The sequence below is a fragment of the Xiphophorus hellerii genome, chromosome 15, assembly GCF_003331165.1.
Source record: "Xiphophorus hellerii strain 12219 chromosome 15, Xiphophorus_hellerii-4.1, whole genome shotgun sequence".
In the NCBI taxonomy this organism is placed as follows: Eukaryota; Metazoa; Chordata; class Actinopteri; order Cyprinodontiformes; family Poeciliidae; genus Xiphophorus; species Xiphophorus hellerii.
Window position 1 is genome coordinate 15,274,824 of NC_045686.1, and position 12,927 is coordinate 15,287,750.

At 38.3% G+C, this 12,927-nt stretch overlaps 1 protein-coding gene across 16 annotated transcripts in view; it reads right to left on the bottom strand.

Moving 5' to 3' along the window:
• LOC116734015 (clathrin coat assembly protein AP180) overlaps nucleotides 1-12,927 on the bottom strand; it is a 30,797-nt gene that overhangs the window by 6,838 nt on the left and 11,032 nt on the right. For 9 of the 16 annotated variants that reach the window (XR_004342154.1, XM_032585090.1, XM_032585092.1 and 6 more), the window contains exons 5-18: nucleotides 11,217-11,319; nucleotides 10,685-10,778; nucleotides 10,489-10,600; nucleotides 10,301-10,407; nucleotides 10,173-10,214; nucleotides 9,594-9,667; nucleotides 9,269-9,274; nucleotides 8,430-8,442; nucleotides 8,206-8,330; nucleotides 7,325-7,398; nucleotides 7,077-7,091; nucleotides 6,372-6,542; nucleotides 3,905-4,006; nucleotides 7-117 (exon numbers count right to left, since the gene is read on the bottom strand). Coding sequence is in view for 13 of the 16 variants with exons in the window: in XM_032585090.1 (XP_032440981.1) it covers nucleotides 7-117; nucleotides 3,905-4,006; nucleotides 6,372-6,542; nucleotides 7,077-7,091; nucleotides 7,325-7,398; nucleotides 8,206-8,330; nucleotides 8,430-8,442; nucleotides 9,269-9,274; nucleotides 9,594-9,667; nucleotides 10,173-10,214; nucleotides 10,301-10,407; nucleotides 10,489-10,600; nucleotides 10,685-10,778; nucleotides 11,217-11,319 (1,149 nt within the window). In the remaining 3 variants the exon portion in view is untranslated. Of the gene's footprint in view, nucleotides 1-6; nucleotides 645-986; nucleotides 1,062-2,280; nucleotides 2,518-3,904; nucleotides 4,007-6,371; nucleotides 6,543-7,076; nucleotides 7,092-7,324; nucleotides 7,399-8,205; nucleotides 8,331-8,429; nucleotides 8,443-9,268; nucleotides 9,275-9,593; nucleotides 9,668-10,172; nucleotides 10,215-10,300; nucleotides 10,408-10,488; nucleotides 10,601-10,684; nucleotides 10,779-11,216; nucleotides 11,320-12,927 lie in introns of those variants that run through there. The other 7 variants (XR_004342155.1, XR_004342156.1, XM_032585101.1 and 4 more) reach the window with 6 other exon arrangements.

Below are 12,927 nucleotides of genomic sequence, written 5' to 3' on the forward strand. Positions count from 1 at the left end.
ATTTACCTGACATGAGCTCAGAACCTGGAGCTGCAGCAGCAGTTGCAGCAGGAGCAGCAGCAGCAGCAGCTGGTGCAGCAGCAGCAGCAGCAGCTGGGGCATCCCCTCCTGTAGGTTCTGTCGCAGGTCATCCCAAACATGACCACATCATGCCATGCCGGGCCGAAACACGTTCAGCCATTTCCAGCGCAGCATGAGGGCAAACAAGGGTAATAGTCAGCCTTCTGCGTCAACGCCGCTAATTTCAGACAAAACAGTTAAAAGTTAAAAATGGTGCCACAGTGCAAGTCAAAACACACACTCACCCAATTTAAAACATCTCAACTTCTGTTTCATTTACATAGAACCAAAATGTTCTGTAATCTCATTCAACTAAGTTGAGCATGTGATGCTGGAAGAGGCAGAAATGTGAGGCAGATAAAATTAGGCCACAGATGGAAATTCTGCAGCTATAACCACAGAAGGGAAACTTCCAGATTACACCCTTCTCTTCTTTGATGGTGTTTTCAAGAGCCGTGGAGACAGATTGAGGGCAGACAGTCATTCATGTTACCCACCACCAAACAAGCTCATGATGCCTCCTGTGTCAATTTTGGGTGGTGGTGCAGAGGAGAGGACGGGTGCAGAGGAGCTGAACAAATCGGCTGGAGAAGGCAAGGTGGAGATGATGTTTAGACCCCAACACGCAGTCGCACAAATGCACTTTGAGCAATCACTCTTTTTTATTATAATGCACTATCAGTTGAAGTTGCAGTGCACGCAGTACATGCTGGAATTGGAAAATAAAAAGGTAAGAAACAAAAGTAAATGCTTCAAACAGCTGAGTAGCCTGTAGCTAACCTGTAAGAGAGCAATATCATGTGTTTGATTTTTTTTCTCCTATTGCCCGATAAAGCCAAGGACAAAGCTGGAAGCAAAGACAGCACGAGATTTTGGGAGAATAGGAAGGTGCACGCAAGGTTGCAAACCGGGTTGCAGAAGGATACCTGCTGAAAACAAGTCAGTGCTGGGTAATGGGTCCGTTTTGGAGAAGCTTGAGTCTGGCATGGAGTCAAACATGTCTATGAAGGCATGCGCACCAAAACAAAACAGAGAAAGGACATTTTAAAAATAATTCTTTAACCTGCTGACGAGACTCTCACACAGAGGAGAGACATACAGAAGCATTGAACAGCATTGAACAAAGACACTCGGCTTGATGGTCATATTAATTTTGCTCAATTTCTATCATTGTTTTTTTCATAGTGGAATGATCAAACAACACACATTAATATGTTTCCACAACAAGAATTGGGTGCACAAGTTTGAAGTTATGGTAGTTTTCACTGATCCACACAGAATGTTTTCTTTAGGACATTGCACCTTGACTTCACATTTTTTGTCACCACTAGGATTCTTCCCTAATTCTGGCTACCTATTTATCTACTCTTCTTGGTAATATTGTAGACAAGCTGTAAACAAGCTTTTCTCAAAGTTTGGGTTAGATTAAGCCTCTAGACAGGAGAACAAAATTGATTAAGATGTTCAAGGCCAAGCCAGCAAACACCAAGGCTCAAACCTGCCATGACTGGAAACGGCTTGAATAACATTTCACAGCAAAGCAACTCTAACATCATCACGGCCCAGGACTGAGGATGAGGAACAACAACAACAGCTTGACCAAAATTTGTATCAGCTTTGCCATATGATGTCTGGGAAAAAGTCTTATGTGAAGAAGACTTTTCCCCTATTTCCCCTGACTATTTGGCCACAATGACAGAAGGATACAAGGAGCAGTCCATGCGAGACTTTTAAAACTGAGAAATGTGTACTTATTGTTAACCCTAACTCCTAACCCATTCAGCTAGAATTATGCCAGAAATTTGTAATCAGCAACAGGAAGTATGTTGTTTCTTTGCAACTTGCCATTGAACATTAACTATAGAAGGTTTATGCATAGATTTGTGCTGCTATGTGTAACTTCGATCATTTGTGAATTAGATAAAGTCAACACAGTTTAAATCGCACGTATTGAATTCTTGTTTTTGAATTCAATTGGAGTTGTGTGAACCTTCCACCCTAAAACAACAGTTTAAAGGCAGTCTTAAATATCAAAAAATGTTATATGACACTCATGCTCCTATTGAGTATATGTAAACTTTTCATAAGCTCTGAATGCAGAAAAACCCATTAAACATAAGGGAAAACGAGACAGTATAGGCCAGATTTAACTGAGCAGCATCAGACCAGTCAGAGCAGGAAGATGTAAAACACAAATTCACTTGTATGCCTCATGTTTACCACCAAAAAGGTCCGCCGCTGTGCTGTTGATGTCGGAGCCTGAAATGGTTGCAGTGGTGGTGATGGTGGTGGATGTGGAGGTGAAGAGCGGTGAAGGGGATGGGGAGGGGGAGGGCTGAGTCTCCATAGAGCTAAAACAGACGTCCAGTGAGCTATTGTTCTCCACTGTCATCATCCCAAAAAGATCTAGACCTGAAGATGCAGTGTTGGTTTTGCCATCCGACGGCGCAAAAGGGTCTTTGGGATTAAGGAATTTAACATATGGAGAGGAAGAGGGAATGTTAGACAATGAATTTAATACAAAGCAGATCAAATAAGGATGATGACACTGATTGAAAGTTTAGGGTAATTCATGATTTTTCTTACTATATAACCAATGATGCTTTTATTTTGTAGAACTGTCACATTATTTGCACTGCTCTGCATGTCTCATGAAATGGGAATAAAATAGTGCAGTTCCCAAAAATGCATAGGATAGAAGGACGTATGTGAGGAATGAAAGGGAAAGAAAACCTGCACATATAAAAACACACTCCAGCTGTCAGTGGAAATATTAACAGCTAAAAATAGATTCTCTGATGGAAAAAAAATGCAAACAACTGCAGCAGGCAGTACCTGCGTTCGCAGCACATAAACCTCTTATAAGACAAACGACAGCAAAAGTGTAAAACCAGGTAAGTGTGATTTTGTGCATCACACAAATAGTGCCATACACATTCTATGAAAAGACAATTGACATGCCTTATCTTGTCAATCCGCCTTGTCTTAATCAAGTGTTGTCCTTGATTAAGAAATACATAACCCTGTCAAACATTGTTGCCGTCAAGCCAAAACTTTGTCTCTCTATTTTTTTTTTATTTGTCATCTTGTGAAAATCATCTTTGCTGATTACCTTTCACATCTATCTGGAGGTTTACACATTTACAATGAGAGGTAGAAAAAAAAGGCAGTAAAGTTTACCAAACAAGATGTTCTTGTTTCCTTAAAAGATGTTAGGTTTCCATATGATAGCTCCGATACATACAACATATGCAGTGAAATCCAGTACTATCTTTTATTGTCCAGAGAATATAGATGAAGTAATGTTGTCTTCCAGATGCAGAGACCAAAAACCACATATCTCTTGACACCCAAACAGCATGACATTCTGCAATCTCTCTCCAAGCTGCCTATGTTCAGTCTCTAGTAAAGCCAATAGCTATACTGGCTGATGGATGGCACTACTGGGGCAGGCTTTAGATAAGATATGCGCAGCGGCTTTAGAATAAAGGTTTTGCGACAAACATATCCCACTACCACCTTTCGTGCGCTGATGTCAGCTGCAACATCACTAATTTCATCCAACTGCATTCAGAAACATTGCTATGGACAGTTTCAAAATGATTCAGATATGACATGGCAAGATGCTGTTTGGCAAGAACCATAAAGCATTAAGCTTTCGGCCTACAGGGAGATAATAAAACATGTCAGGATTATAAAATTACATGACATCCTCAAGAAATATAACTTATGATTCCGAACAAGACATTAAAAGAAACAATGTTTGGGTTATCTGTACTTACACCAACTTCAACTCATTCACAACACATGCAGACCAGACACGCTCAGATTTACAGTCACCCACCAGCTCCAGAGTTGGTGGCTGGGGTGGACGAAGCAGCAGCCCCACCCTCTGCTGCTGCAGCAGTGGCCTCAGAGGAAGCAGCAGGTGCAGCAGCAAAGGCGTCTGACGAAGGGCAGAAACGCCAACAGATGGCAAGATGACGGAGGTATAGATGAAAGAAGAAAAGGGGAAAAGTCAATAGATCCTTAGAGGTAAAGAAAGTATTGAGAAAACAAAGACAACACAGAGCATTTGCATGAGAAGGTAAATTACGTCCTGTTTTTTCATTGTAAAAATTGGGCAAAAACAGTAAAAAGAAAAAAAAAAAAAAGCAGAGGCACAAAACGTCAGTGACCGACAGGTGAATGAATAAATGGATACACAGACAGGAGGCAGTACACAGAGACTAATCTACTGCACAAAGAGCAGAATAAGCCATCTACGCAATGCTGCGGGTGTCATTTATAGCTGTGTCCATCCACATCGGAGAGTTTCACGGCATTGCTTTCCAATGAAATAAAAGAAAAGCATGCCAGCTCATCAAACAAGATGCATGTGACAATGAATTTGGAGGGATGTTTAGAAGCAAGCCAGCTGTAAGTGTGTAAAGTGTTTCTGAAGGAAGATTGCTGCAAGGTAATAATAAAAAGAAACAAAACTGTATTATTTTGTTCAACTGTTTTCACTTACATTTGGGCAACAAATTAATACTTAATAAAAAAATATAAATGTAGAGCCTCTGAATTATAGAAGAAATTAATGAATGACCTTTTGATCAATTTAACAAATACAGATTACTTAAAGATACATTTAAGCTGCTTTAGGCTTGCAGGCTTCTGAATCAAAATTTTACATTGTTGCTTTAATTCTGTACTGCGTTTTTAATTGCATTGAAAACCAGGTATCACACTTTCATTGATCTTCGATTTTCACATGCCGCCAAAACAAATTTTGCATGCAGTGGTGGCACACGACGACAATTTTAAGTATAAGCCTAGCCGTAAAAGATTTTTTTGTCATTCATGCCGAACATCCACACGGTTTGGGAGACAAGAACTGATCATTTCTGAAACCGAGTGCCAGAGTGGATACAATTCAAAATGCCAGTTTCATGTTTCTGTGTGACCATGCGCACCGCATCATTTTTCAATTATAACGATGTAGATCCATCTCATCTCTTCCTGATTCAGTAAAGTTTTTTTCTTCCTTCCTTCCTGATTTCTCTGTCTTTAATTGTGTCTTTTTTCTTCACTCTCTCTTTCCATCTTTCCTTCTTTCTTTATTTATTTATTACCATTTTCAGAAGCAGTTAAGCAAAATAAATAAGGTGAAACATAAGAAAGCCCCTCAAACAGTACTTATAGTGAAGGAAAGTGCTTCAGTGTGGACAGTAGTGACGGCTTTGGATGGTTTGTTTATATCGTGCAAATATTTTTTCTCAATCTACAGTGCTGTGAAAAAAGTATTTATCCCCTTAAAGATTTTTTTTGTTACATTTAAATGTTTCAAATCAAACATCATAATAATAATAATAATAATAATAATAATAATTACAAGATGCAGTTTTCAAAATATTAGATAATTTATAAAGGAAAATGTTAAATCATATATTCTATGAGAAAACCAATTTTTTGCATTAATGCCACTGGCTACACCCAAGATTAAATACTGCTACACTTGTAACATTAAGAATTTGTTAAATAGACCCTGTCTGAGAACAAGAAATAAGCTAAAATATTTAATAAAGCATCGCACCACACCCTGATCAAAACAAGTTGAAGAAAAGATTGGAAACACATCTATCGGTCTGCAAGAAGTTGCAAAGATATTTCAAAGTCTTTGGGACTCCAGTGAACTACAGCCACTATCACAAAAGGCAGAGAGCATTGAACAGAAGTGATCATTTTCAGGGAGGCCAGACTTATCAAAATGACTCCAAGATATTCAGGAGGTCACTCAGGAACCCATAGCAACATTTAATGCACTACAATTAGGATCAGAGCTCAGGATTCCAAAATAAGAGACAGAGAGACTCTGGAAAATGCTGTCTTAAAACTAACAGCATTTAAAAAAAAAAAAAAAAAACAGAAGAAAAACTCATCATACTGACTGACAGCTTCCACCCGCTGATAACAGCTGTTTGATGACAACCGGTTTAGCACAAAGCCAGAATAACTTAGATCGCGTTTTTCCCCTAATAAATGAAATCATAATTTAAGAACTATAATCAAAGTTTTATCAGATATTTTTTTTTGTTTAATATTAAAATTAATTTGAGTTCTGTAAACATTTAAGTTGAACAAAAAAAAAAAAAGTAAAAGAAAAAAAAACTTAAGAAATCTGAAAGAGGACAAATACTTTCACTGTGCATGCTTAATGTGATTGAGAATGTATCTGTGTTTGTGTGTTTTTGTGCTGTGAGATGGGTTTCGGGGTTGAGCTTCCCAGAGGTATTCCTTTGCAGAGAATGTTCTGGAAGCCCACTGACCTCCCAACAGATCCATATTGGCGGCACCAGGGGAAGTGGCGGCTGCTGTGCTAGTGGGAGGAGCTAGAGAGACGCCAGGTTCTGCCGCTGCAGGAGTGGGCGCTGCTGCTGCAGGGGAGGGGGCGGCCTCTGCGGCGAGTGGGGGTTCAGATAGCAAGGAATCGCCCATTTCTGCCAGTGGGGTAGGTGTGTTTCAAATCCCCCCATCCCCAAAAAAAGGCAGTAAAAGAAACCCAGAGGGAGCAACCAAAATGACCAGAGGAGTCACCAAAGTGACAGAAGAAAGAAAAAAAAAAGAAACAGTTAAAGCAAAGTTCCAATTAAATTAAACCATTTAATATAATTTAGATTCAATACATAAGTAAAAAATAAATTGCCAAATAATAAAAGTAGCCCCCATTTTAAACCAAAAACAGACAATGGAGTATGTGGAGGGAGAAGAGAGAAGAGGCAAAGAGAAACAAAGAGAGTACTCAGACTAAAGAGAACAGGAGACAAACAGGGAGGTAACCATGTGACATTAGCACTAAACTAAAGTCTAGTTTGATATTAATTTTAAACTCAATCACTATTATTGAGTCAATGTCACTTTGACTCTATATTAGTGCTTGCAAGGAATAAAAGTTGGTAACATCAAAATAGTCTACTACTGCACTATCCTTGATAAGATACTGGAGGTTAAACACAGAGGGATGTGACACTCACCTGATCCAAGCAGGTCTACGGAGCGCATCATAGGAGAAAACATACATTTTATTAGACTGAAGTTATTGTGAAAGGTTCCTAATTTAGATTCCAAAATTATTTCTTGAAGCTTTCATACATTTCTTTATCGGCAACTGCTGAGAAGCTGACCATTTTGAAGTTTTACCGAAACACACAGATTACTTGTTTCAAACAGTAGCACATTCAGCCCAGTTGTAGAGGCGATTTGAGCAGATGGAGCTTCTTACCTCCCCAAGATGTCGGTGCAGCTGATGCCGCTGTGGGACCAGTGGAGGACAGAGGATCCAAGTCCAACAAAGAACTAAAGAACAGCACAAACATCAGGATCATTGGTATATATTTGATCTTATTTTTATTCTTTATTAAGACAACATTATGTGACCTTCATTTAAACCTGGAATAAACCAAGAAATAAAAATGTCACGTACAGTAATGAGAGGGTTTTTAGGAAAACCTGTAAGTAGATAAGAGGAATCCTCATGAAACATTTTGTTTCGCTGTTCACGTGTCAACAATCAGACCTGCCTGCTGCCGTCCCTGAGTAAGCTCTGCATTTTCAGTCACCCACATTCTTTCTTTGAATTCCCTTCAAGTGAACGTCCTGGCATTAGATGAACTTCCTAAGTGCTCTCTAGCTGTCTTCTCAGCGACTGAATGAGTTCTTAATCATTTATCAAACGATCAAGAACTTCACCGTGAAGTTCTTGATCATTTGAAGTTCTTGATCATTTGAAGTTCTTGATCATTTGATAAATGATTGATTTAAGTTTGGCCTTGTTATCAGCAATATTCCTCCCATGAAGAATTTTTAATGCAAAGTGATGATGGTAACCAGGGCTGACAAAGGACAACATGATTTCAGGCACCACATCTTCTAGAACAACCGTTCTGTTCTTCTAATATCAATCAGATTGACAATGATATCAGCTGCCCTTTTCCTGGATCATCCATAAAATCATTAAACTATGATTTTGTTCATTACCTTTTTAATAACTGCAGTAAGCCGTCTAGGTTGTCTGTCCTAATCATAATTAGGAACAACATCAGCTGATGTCAAATAAAATTGAACTACAGGAGAGCAAATGAGAACGAATAGCAGTGAACTTACTCTTCAGCTGGCTCAGGAGCAGCGGCGGCAGCGGCTCCGTCCCCAGGAGGCGGCTGCAGCGTAGGAACGGCATTTGAAGATTTGGCTGGAGTCGATGTTGGAGACACGTTGTTTGTTGGAGACCCCTGAATAATATGTAGGGAAAGAAAAACCTTCAGGTTGGTGCGTCTGATTGAAAGAGCAAAACAAAAAATATGAAGGATTGATTTCAATGAATTTCTCACCTTTGTTGGAGACCTGAAAGTGAGAAAGAAAGAGCAATTGTGAGAAGTTTGTTTAAACGAAAAAGTTCTACTTGAAACAGAGAAAGGGACAGAGTTTTTTTTTTCTCTCAGGAAATCAATAATAATACCCAAAATGTGATCCTATAAAGAGCTTATTTCCAAAGTGAAAAGCTGTGTCTTGAATGCACCTTTAACAACAAACATGGTCAAAGTGTTATTTATTTTTCCCTTTTAGCTAAATTCACTTTGGAAAAACATGCTCTTCACACATCGATTCACATTTCATATGGAAGTACAGGTGGCTTACAACTTATACAACTTATTTAAACATGTGTCTTCCTCAAGACACATGTCTTATTTAAACATATATATAGTTTATATATATAACATATAATTTATATATATATATATATATATATATATATATATATAACATATATATATATATATATTATATATAGTATATATAATATAGTCACAGTACCAGGACACACATTTCCACATGTGAAGTAAGTTGTGGGAATTTAACTATTAAAATTAAAAACTTAAAAGTGAAACAAAAAAATCTATCTAATGTCAGAGAATTTTCTAGAAAGCTTTTCAAACACTAAAAACAAACAAAAAAAGACTTGATAGAACACAGCTCATGCTTTTTCTATAAATTACTGATTTTTGTCTCTGTTAATACTTGGGGTTTCCTGGCTAAAGAAGTTTAAAAAAAGCTTATGTTGCAGCAGAGACTAATAAAACGCTGTACAGCAACATAATTCACATGCGAACATATACCTCTTTGGTGGGTTGAAAACTGTTAAGCTTCAGACAAAACAACATGTGCTCACCCTTCACTGTTGTTCCCAAATCAACACAAAAGAGAACAAAAAAAGAACAGAAGTTAAAGGAAGCAAAAGAAATGTTCCTTTTATTACACTTGTGTCATTTCTAGCTTCTTCCATCTTCAATCAACTAACATTCCCAATCACTGGTCTAACTGCTAAATTATATCCAAATCTCACTATTCCTTCTGGGTTTTCAATGTTTATCTGCTTTAGTCAGTATTTGAAAAAAGGGAGTCCAGTTATGGCAAAGAAACAAAAAGTAGGGGGAAGTTTCAAAGACATGAACCCCAATATCTTTGGATTTTGCGCTCGATAAGTTCTTCCTTACCCTTTCTTTCCACCTTTGACGTCCTCCAGACCGTTCATGTGTGTTTCCAGAGACTCCAGGATACTGCTGGGAGCCTGACAAAAGAATTCAAAACTGGAGTTACTGATGGGTGCCCCTTTATAACCTAACTACTGCAGAGCATCCACTAGTGTATGAAACACAAAGAAAGCGGCAGCGTTCCTGCAGAGTCTCACTGCAATACATGCATTTATATGAATGTGTTAAACATTTGTGAAGTCAAATCAAATTAGGATCGACATGCTGACACTTCATCCTGTAGTTAAACAGGCACTCAGCCAGGGCACCCTTTTGTTTCTGTGGTTACCGGGTCCTCAAGGGGTGTAAAGGGGCAGTCTTCGTCATCTGAATCAGCTAGATCCACCACCACCCCTGGGTGGAGACACTGGGTGGGGAGATATTGGGTGAGGCACAGGCGTCTGGTTGTGTTTGTGTGAGGGTGTAAATCAGGAATGAGGGCATTCATGTGCATAAGGTTCTTGATCGTCATCCTTCCAAGCAGTAAAGCAATAAATTACCCAAAAATTACCCAAAAAGCATGACTTATAAAAAATAACTCACATAGTTGATGTCAGGAATGTCATTTTTGTCCACTCCGACTGTCTGTGAAAGCAAAGACATAATAAGATCCAAAAGCCCAAATTAATGTCAGTATGAAAGTGATGATGTAGAGGATAGTTTGAACTCACCTCAGCCAACTTCATGAACTCCCCAATTTTCGTCACCCTGGTCAGGAACCTCTTATAAATCTCCAAGGCCTCCTTACAATCACTTTTTTTCATCTTGAAGAACTTTTCTGGAACCAAAGGCGAGCGTCACAAATTCATTTAGAAATGTTCTTACTGAACAATGTCTTCATTATTCATTCAATACTGACCTAACAGGTTGATGATTCCATCGTTATAGGATGCAAACAGCTTCACCAGATCTTTGAAGAGAAGCATGAAGGCAGCATTGATGATCCCATTGTTCAGCTCCTTCGGATGAACCTGAAACGAGGCAAGTCCAGATCAATAAAATGAACGCTCTGTAGAACTTACAGCAGGTTTGACTATCAAAATATAAATACACACGTCAAACTCCAAGAGTGTGTCGATCTGAGTCTGCAGAACAGGCATGCCTTTCAGCAGCTTCTCGGTGGTCATGGTTCTCATCACTCCCTCGGCACTGAGAAGATACAGCAAACATTATTCCACATAAAGCAGAGTGGTGCTGGAATCTTTTGATAATAAGCACCACTTCAGTAAATAAAAAACTTTCTGAGTACCCAAAGAAATGCCAAACAAGTAATATGTGCAACTTTTTATTTCTTTGTAAAGACACATAACAGAAAAAACATGTTTTTATTACTTAACTCTCACTTAGAATCTAAATTCCCAAGTTCCAAGTTCAGCAAATAAACAGCAAGAGGTCTATCCCTAGCACCTACCTCAAAATCCAATATGGCTGCCCTATATTGAGCAACAGCCTAGATAATAAAGTAGAACCTGAGTACTAGATGCTAAGCTGCACCACTGTTGTTTTAACTAAAATGGTTACAGAGCTGGAGGATGTCATCTGTTGTGGAGATGACATCCCCCAGTTTGAGGTTTTGCTTCAACATACCCTTTCTTCACCCTGGTGAAGTCAAAAGCCATTTGGCGGTAGGCGAAGGCTTTCTCATTCAGGTATCGTGCATACCGCCTGATGAATGTAGACATGTCATAGCCTACACAGATATGCAAATGAGAAAGAACAGAAAAGTTGTTTTTTTGAGAAAACATCTTTTTCGATTCTTTGTAAAAAAAAAATAAAATTTTTTTTTTTTTTTTACCGTCATTAACTTTTCTGCTAAACAAATACACATTCCTTATCCCAAAAGAATCCATCTTAAATAGGATTTAGCTCAAAACCATAAAATTCTATTTCTTAGTTTAAAAAAATATAAACTTAAAAATCATAAGGCTTAGAAAATAATTTTAAAAATTAACCATTTTGATTAAAAGGACGTAAGATTTTATAATGACATAAATATGTTTTCAATTGGACTTTTTTTTTATGTGATCAGATTGATGATTTGCATACATCCTAAAAAAAAATCTGTCCATCTGTAAAACAGAAACAACTAGCTCTCTTGTTGACACCAAAGTTTTTAATGTGATATTTAATATAGCATCCCTGTCTTTTTTCATATCTTGAGCTTCCTGTTAGCACTGAATGAAGTTAAGGTATAACTACCGGTTAAGATATCTTACCATCCTTATGCAACTGAAAGACGTAAGTTTTCTGGAGATGCATGCATATTTTGGGGTCAATGGTTTGCAAAACAAATAAGCTGTGAAGATGCGGATTTCTGTGTTAGTAGCCCCCGTGTCTGTCTGTCTTGCTTTTCATCGTTCCCCTTTTTCCTTCTTCTTCTTCTTCTTCTTCTTCTTCTTCTTCTTGGTATTTATTGGCGGTTGGCAACAAACTTACAGTAGCATTACCGCCACTTACCAGTATGGAGTGTGGTTCGAGATGGTCTATAAACTTTCACTTTCTACCTTTTCCCTCCATTAACTCCTGATTAAACATACCCCCACACATACACACCTGCTTATATTATCCAACTTGCTTATAGCTTTATATACCCCTCTTTGACATTCTTTACACATTCACACCCAACTTGCTCTACTCATATCCTATGAAATAGCTTTGTTTTTTTAAGATACCGAATAATTATTTGAATATGTCTACTCCCGAAATCTCTCCTCAAAAATTCTATTAAATTAAACCTTTCTTTAATACCTACACACTCTCTCAGCATGCATCTTCTCTCTTCTTCATACTTACAACACTCTAAAATAACATGCTCTATTGTTTCAGACTTCTCACAATAATCACACTTTCCAGTTTTATGCTTTTGTATTTTAAAAAGTGAATAATTAAGCCCTGTATGACCGAACCTTAACCTTGTTATTATTCTTTCCTCCTTCCTATTCCTTCTTCCTATTCTTTTCTTTCCTACAGCCACCTGAATTTTATAAAACCACCTTCCTGTTAACCCTTTATCTCACCTTCTCCCTTTTTCCTTCTTCTTCTTCTTGAAATTTATTGGCGTTTGGCAAGAAAGGTTAGGTGAGCATTACCGCCACCAACAGGTAAGGAGTGTGTCTCGTTCCCCTGATTAACTCCTCTTGTGTTTATAGTCACCTGTGTCTGTGTTCCCTTCAGGTCCTTATCTTAGCTGTCGTACGTCGTGTTGTTGTCTTGTAAAGTTTTCCAGTTGCTATCAGCGTTTGAGCTCCTAGCCTTTTGCTCACCTGTGCTGCCTGGACATTTGTACTCACTTGAGATA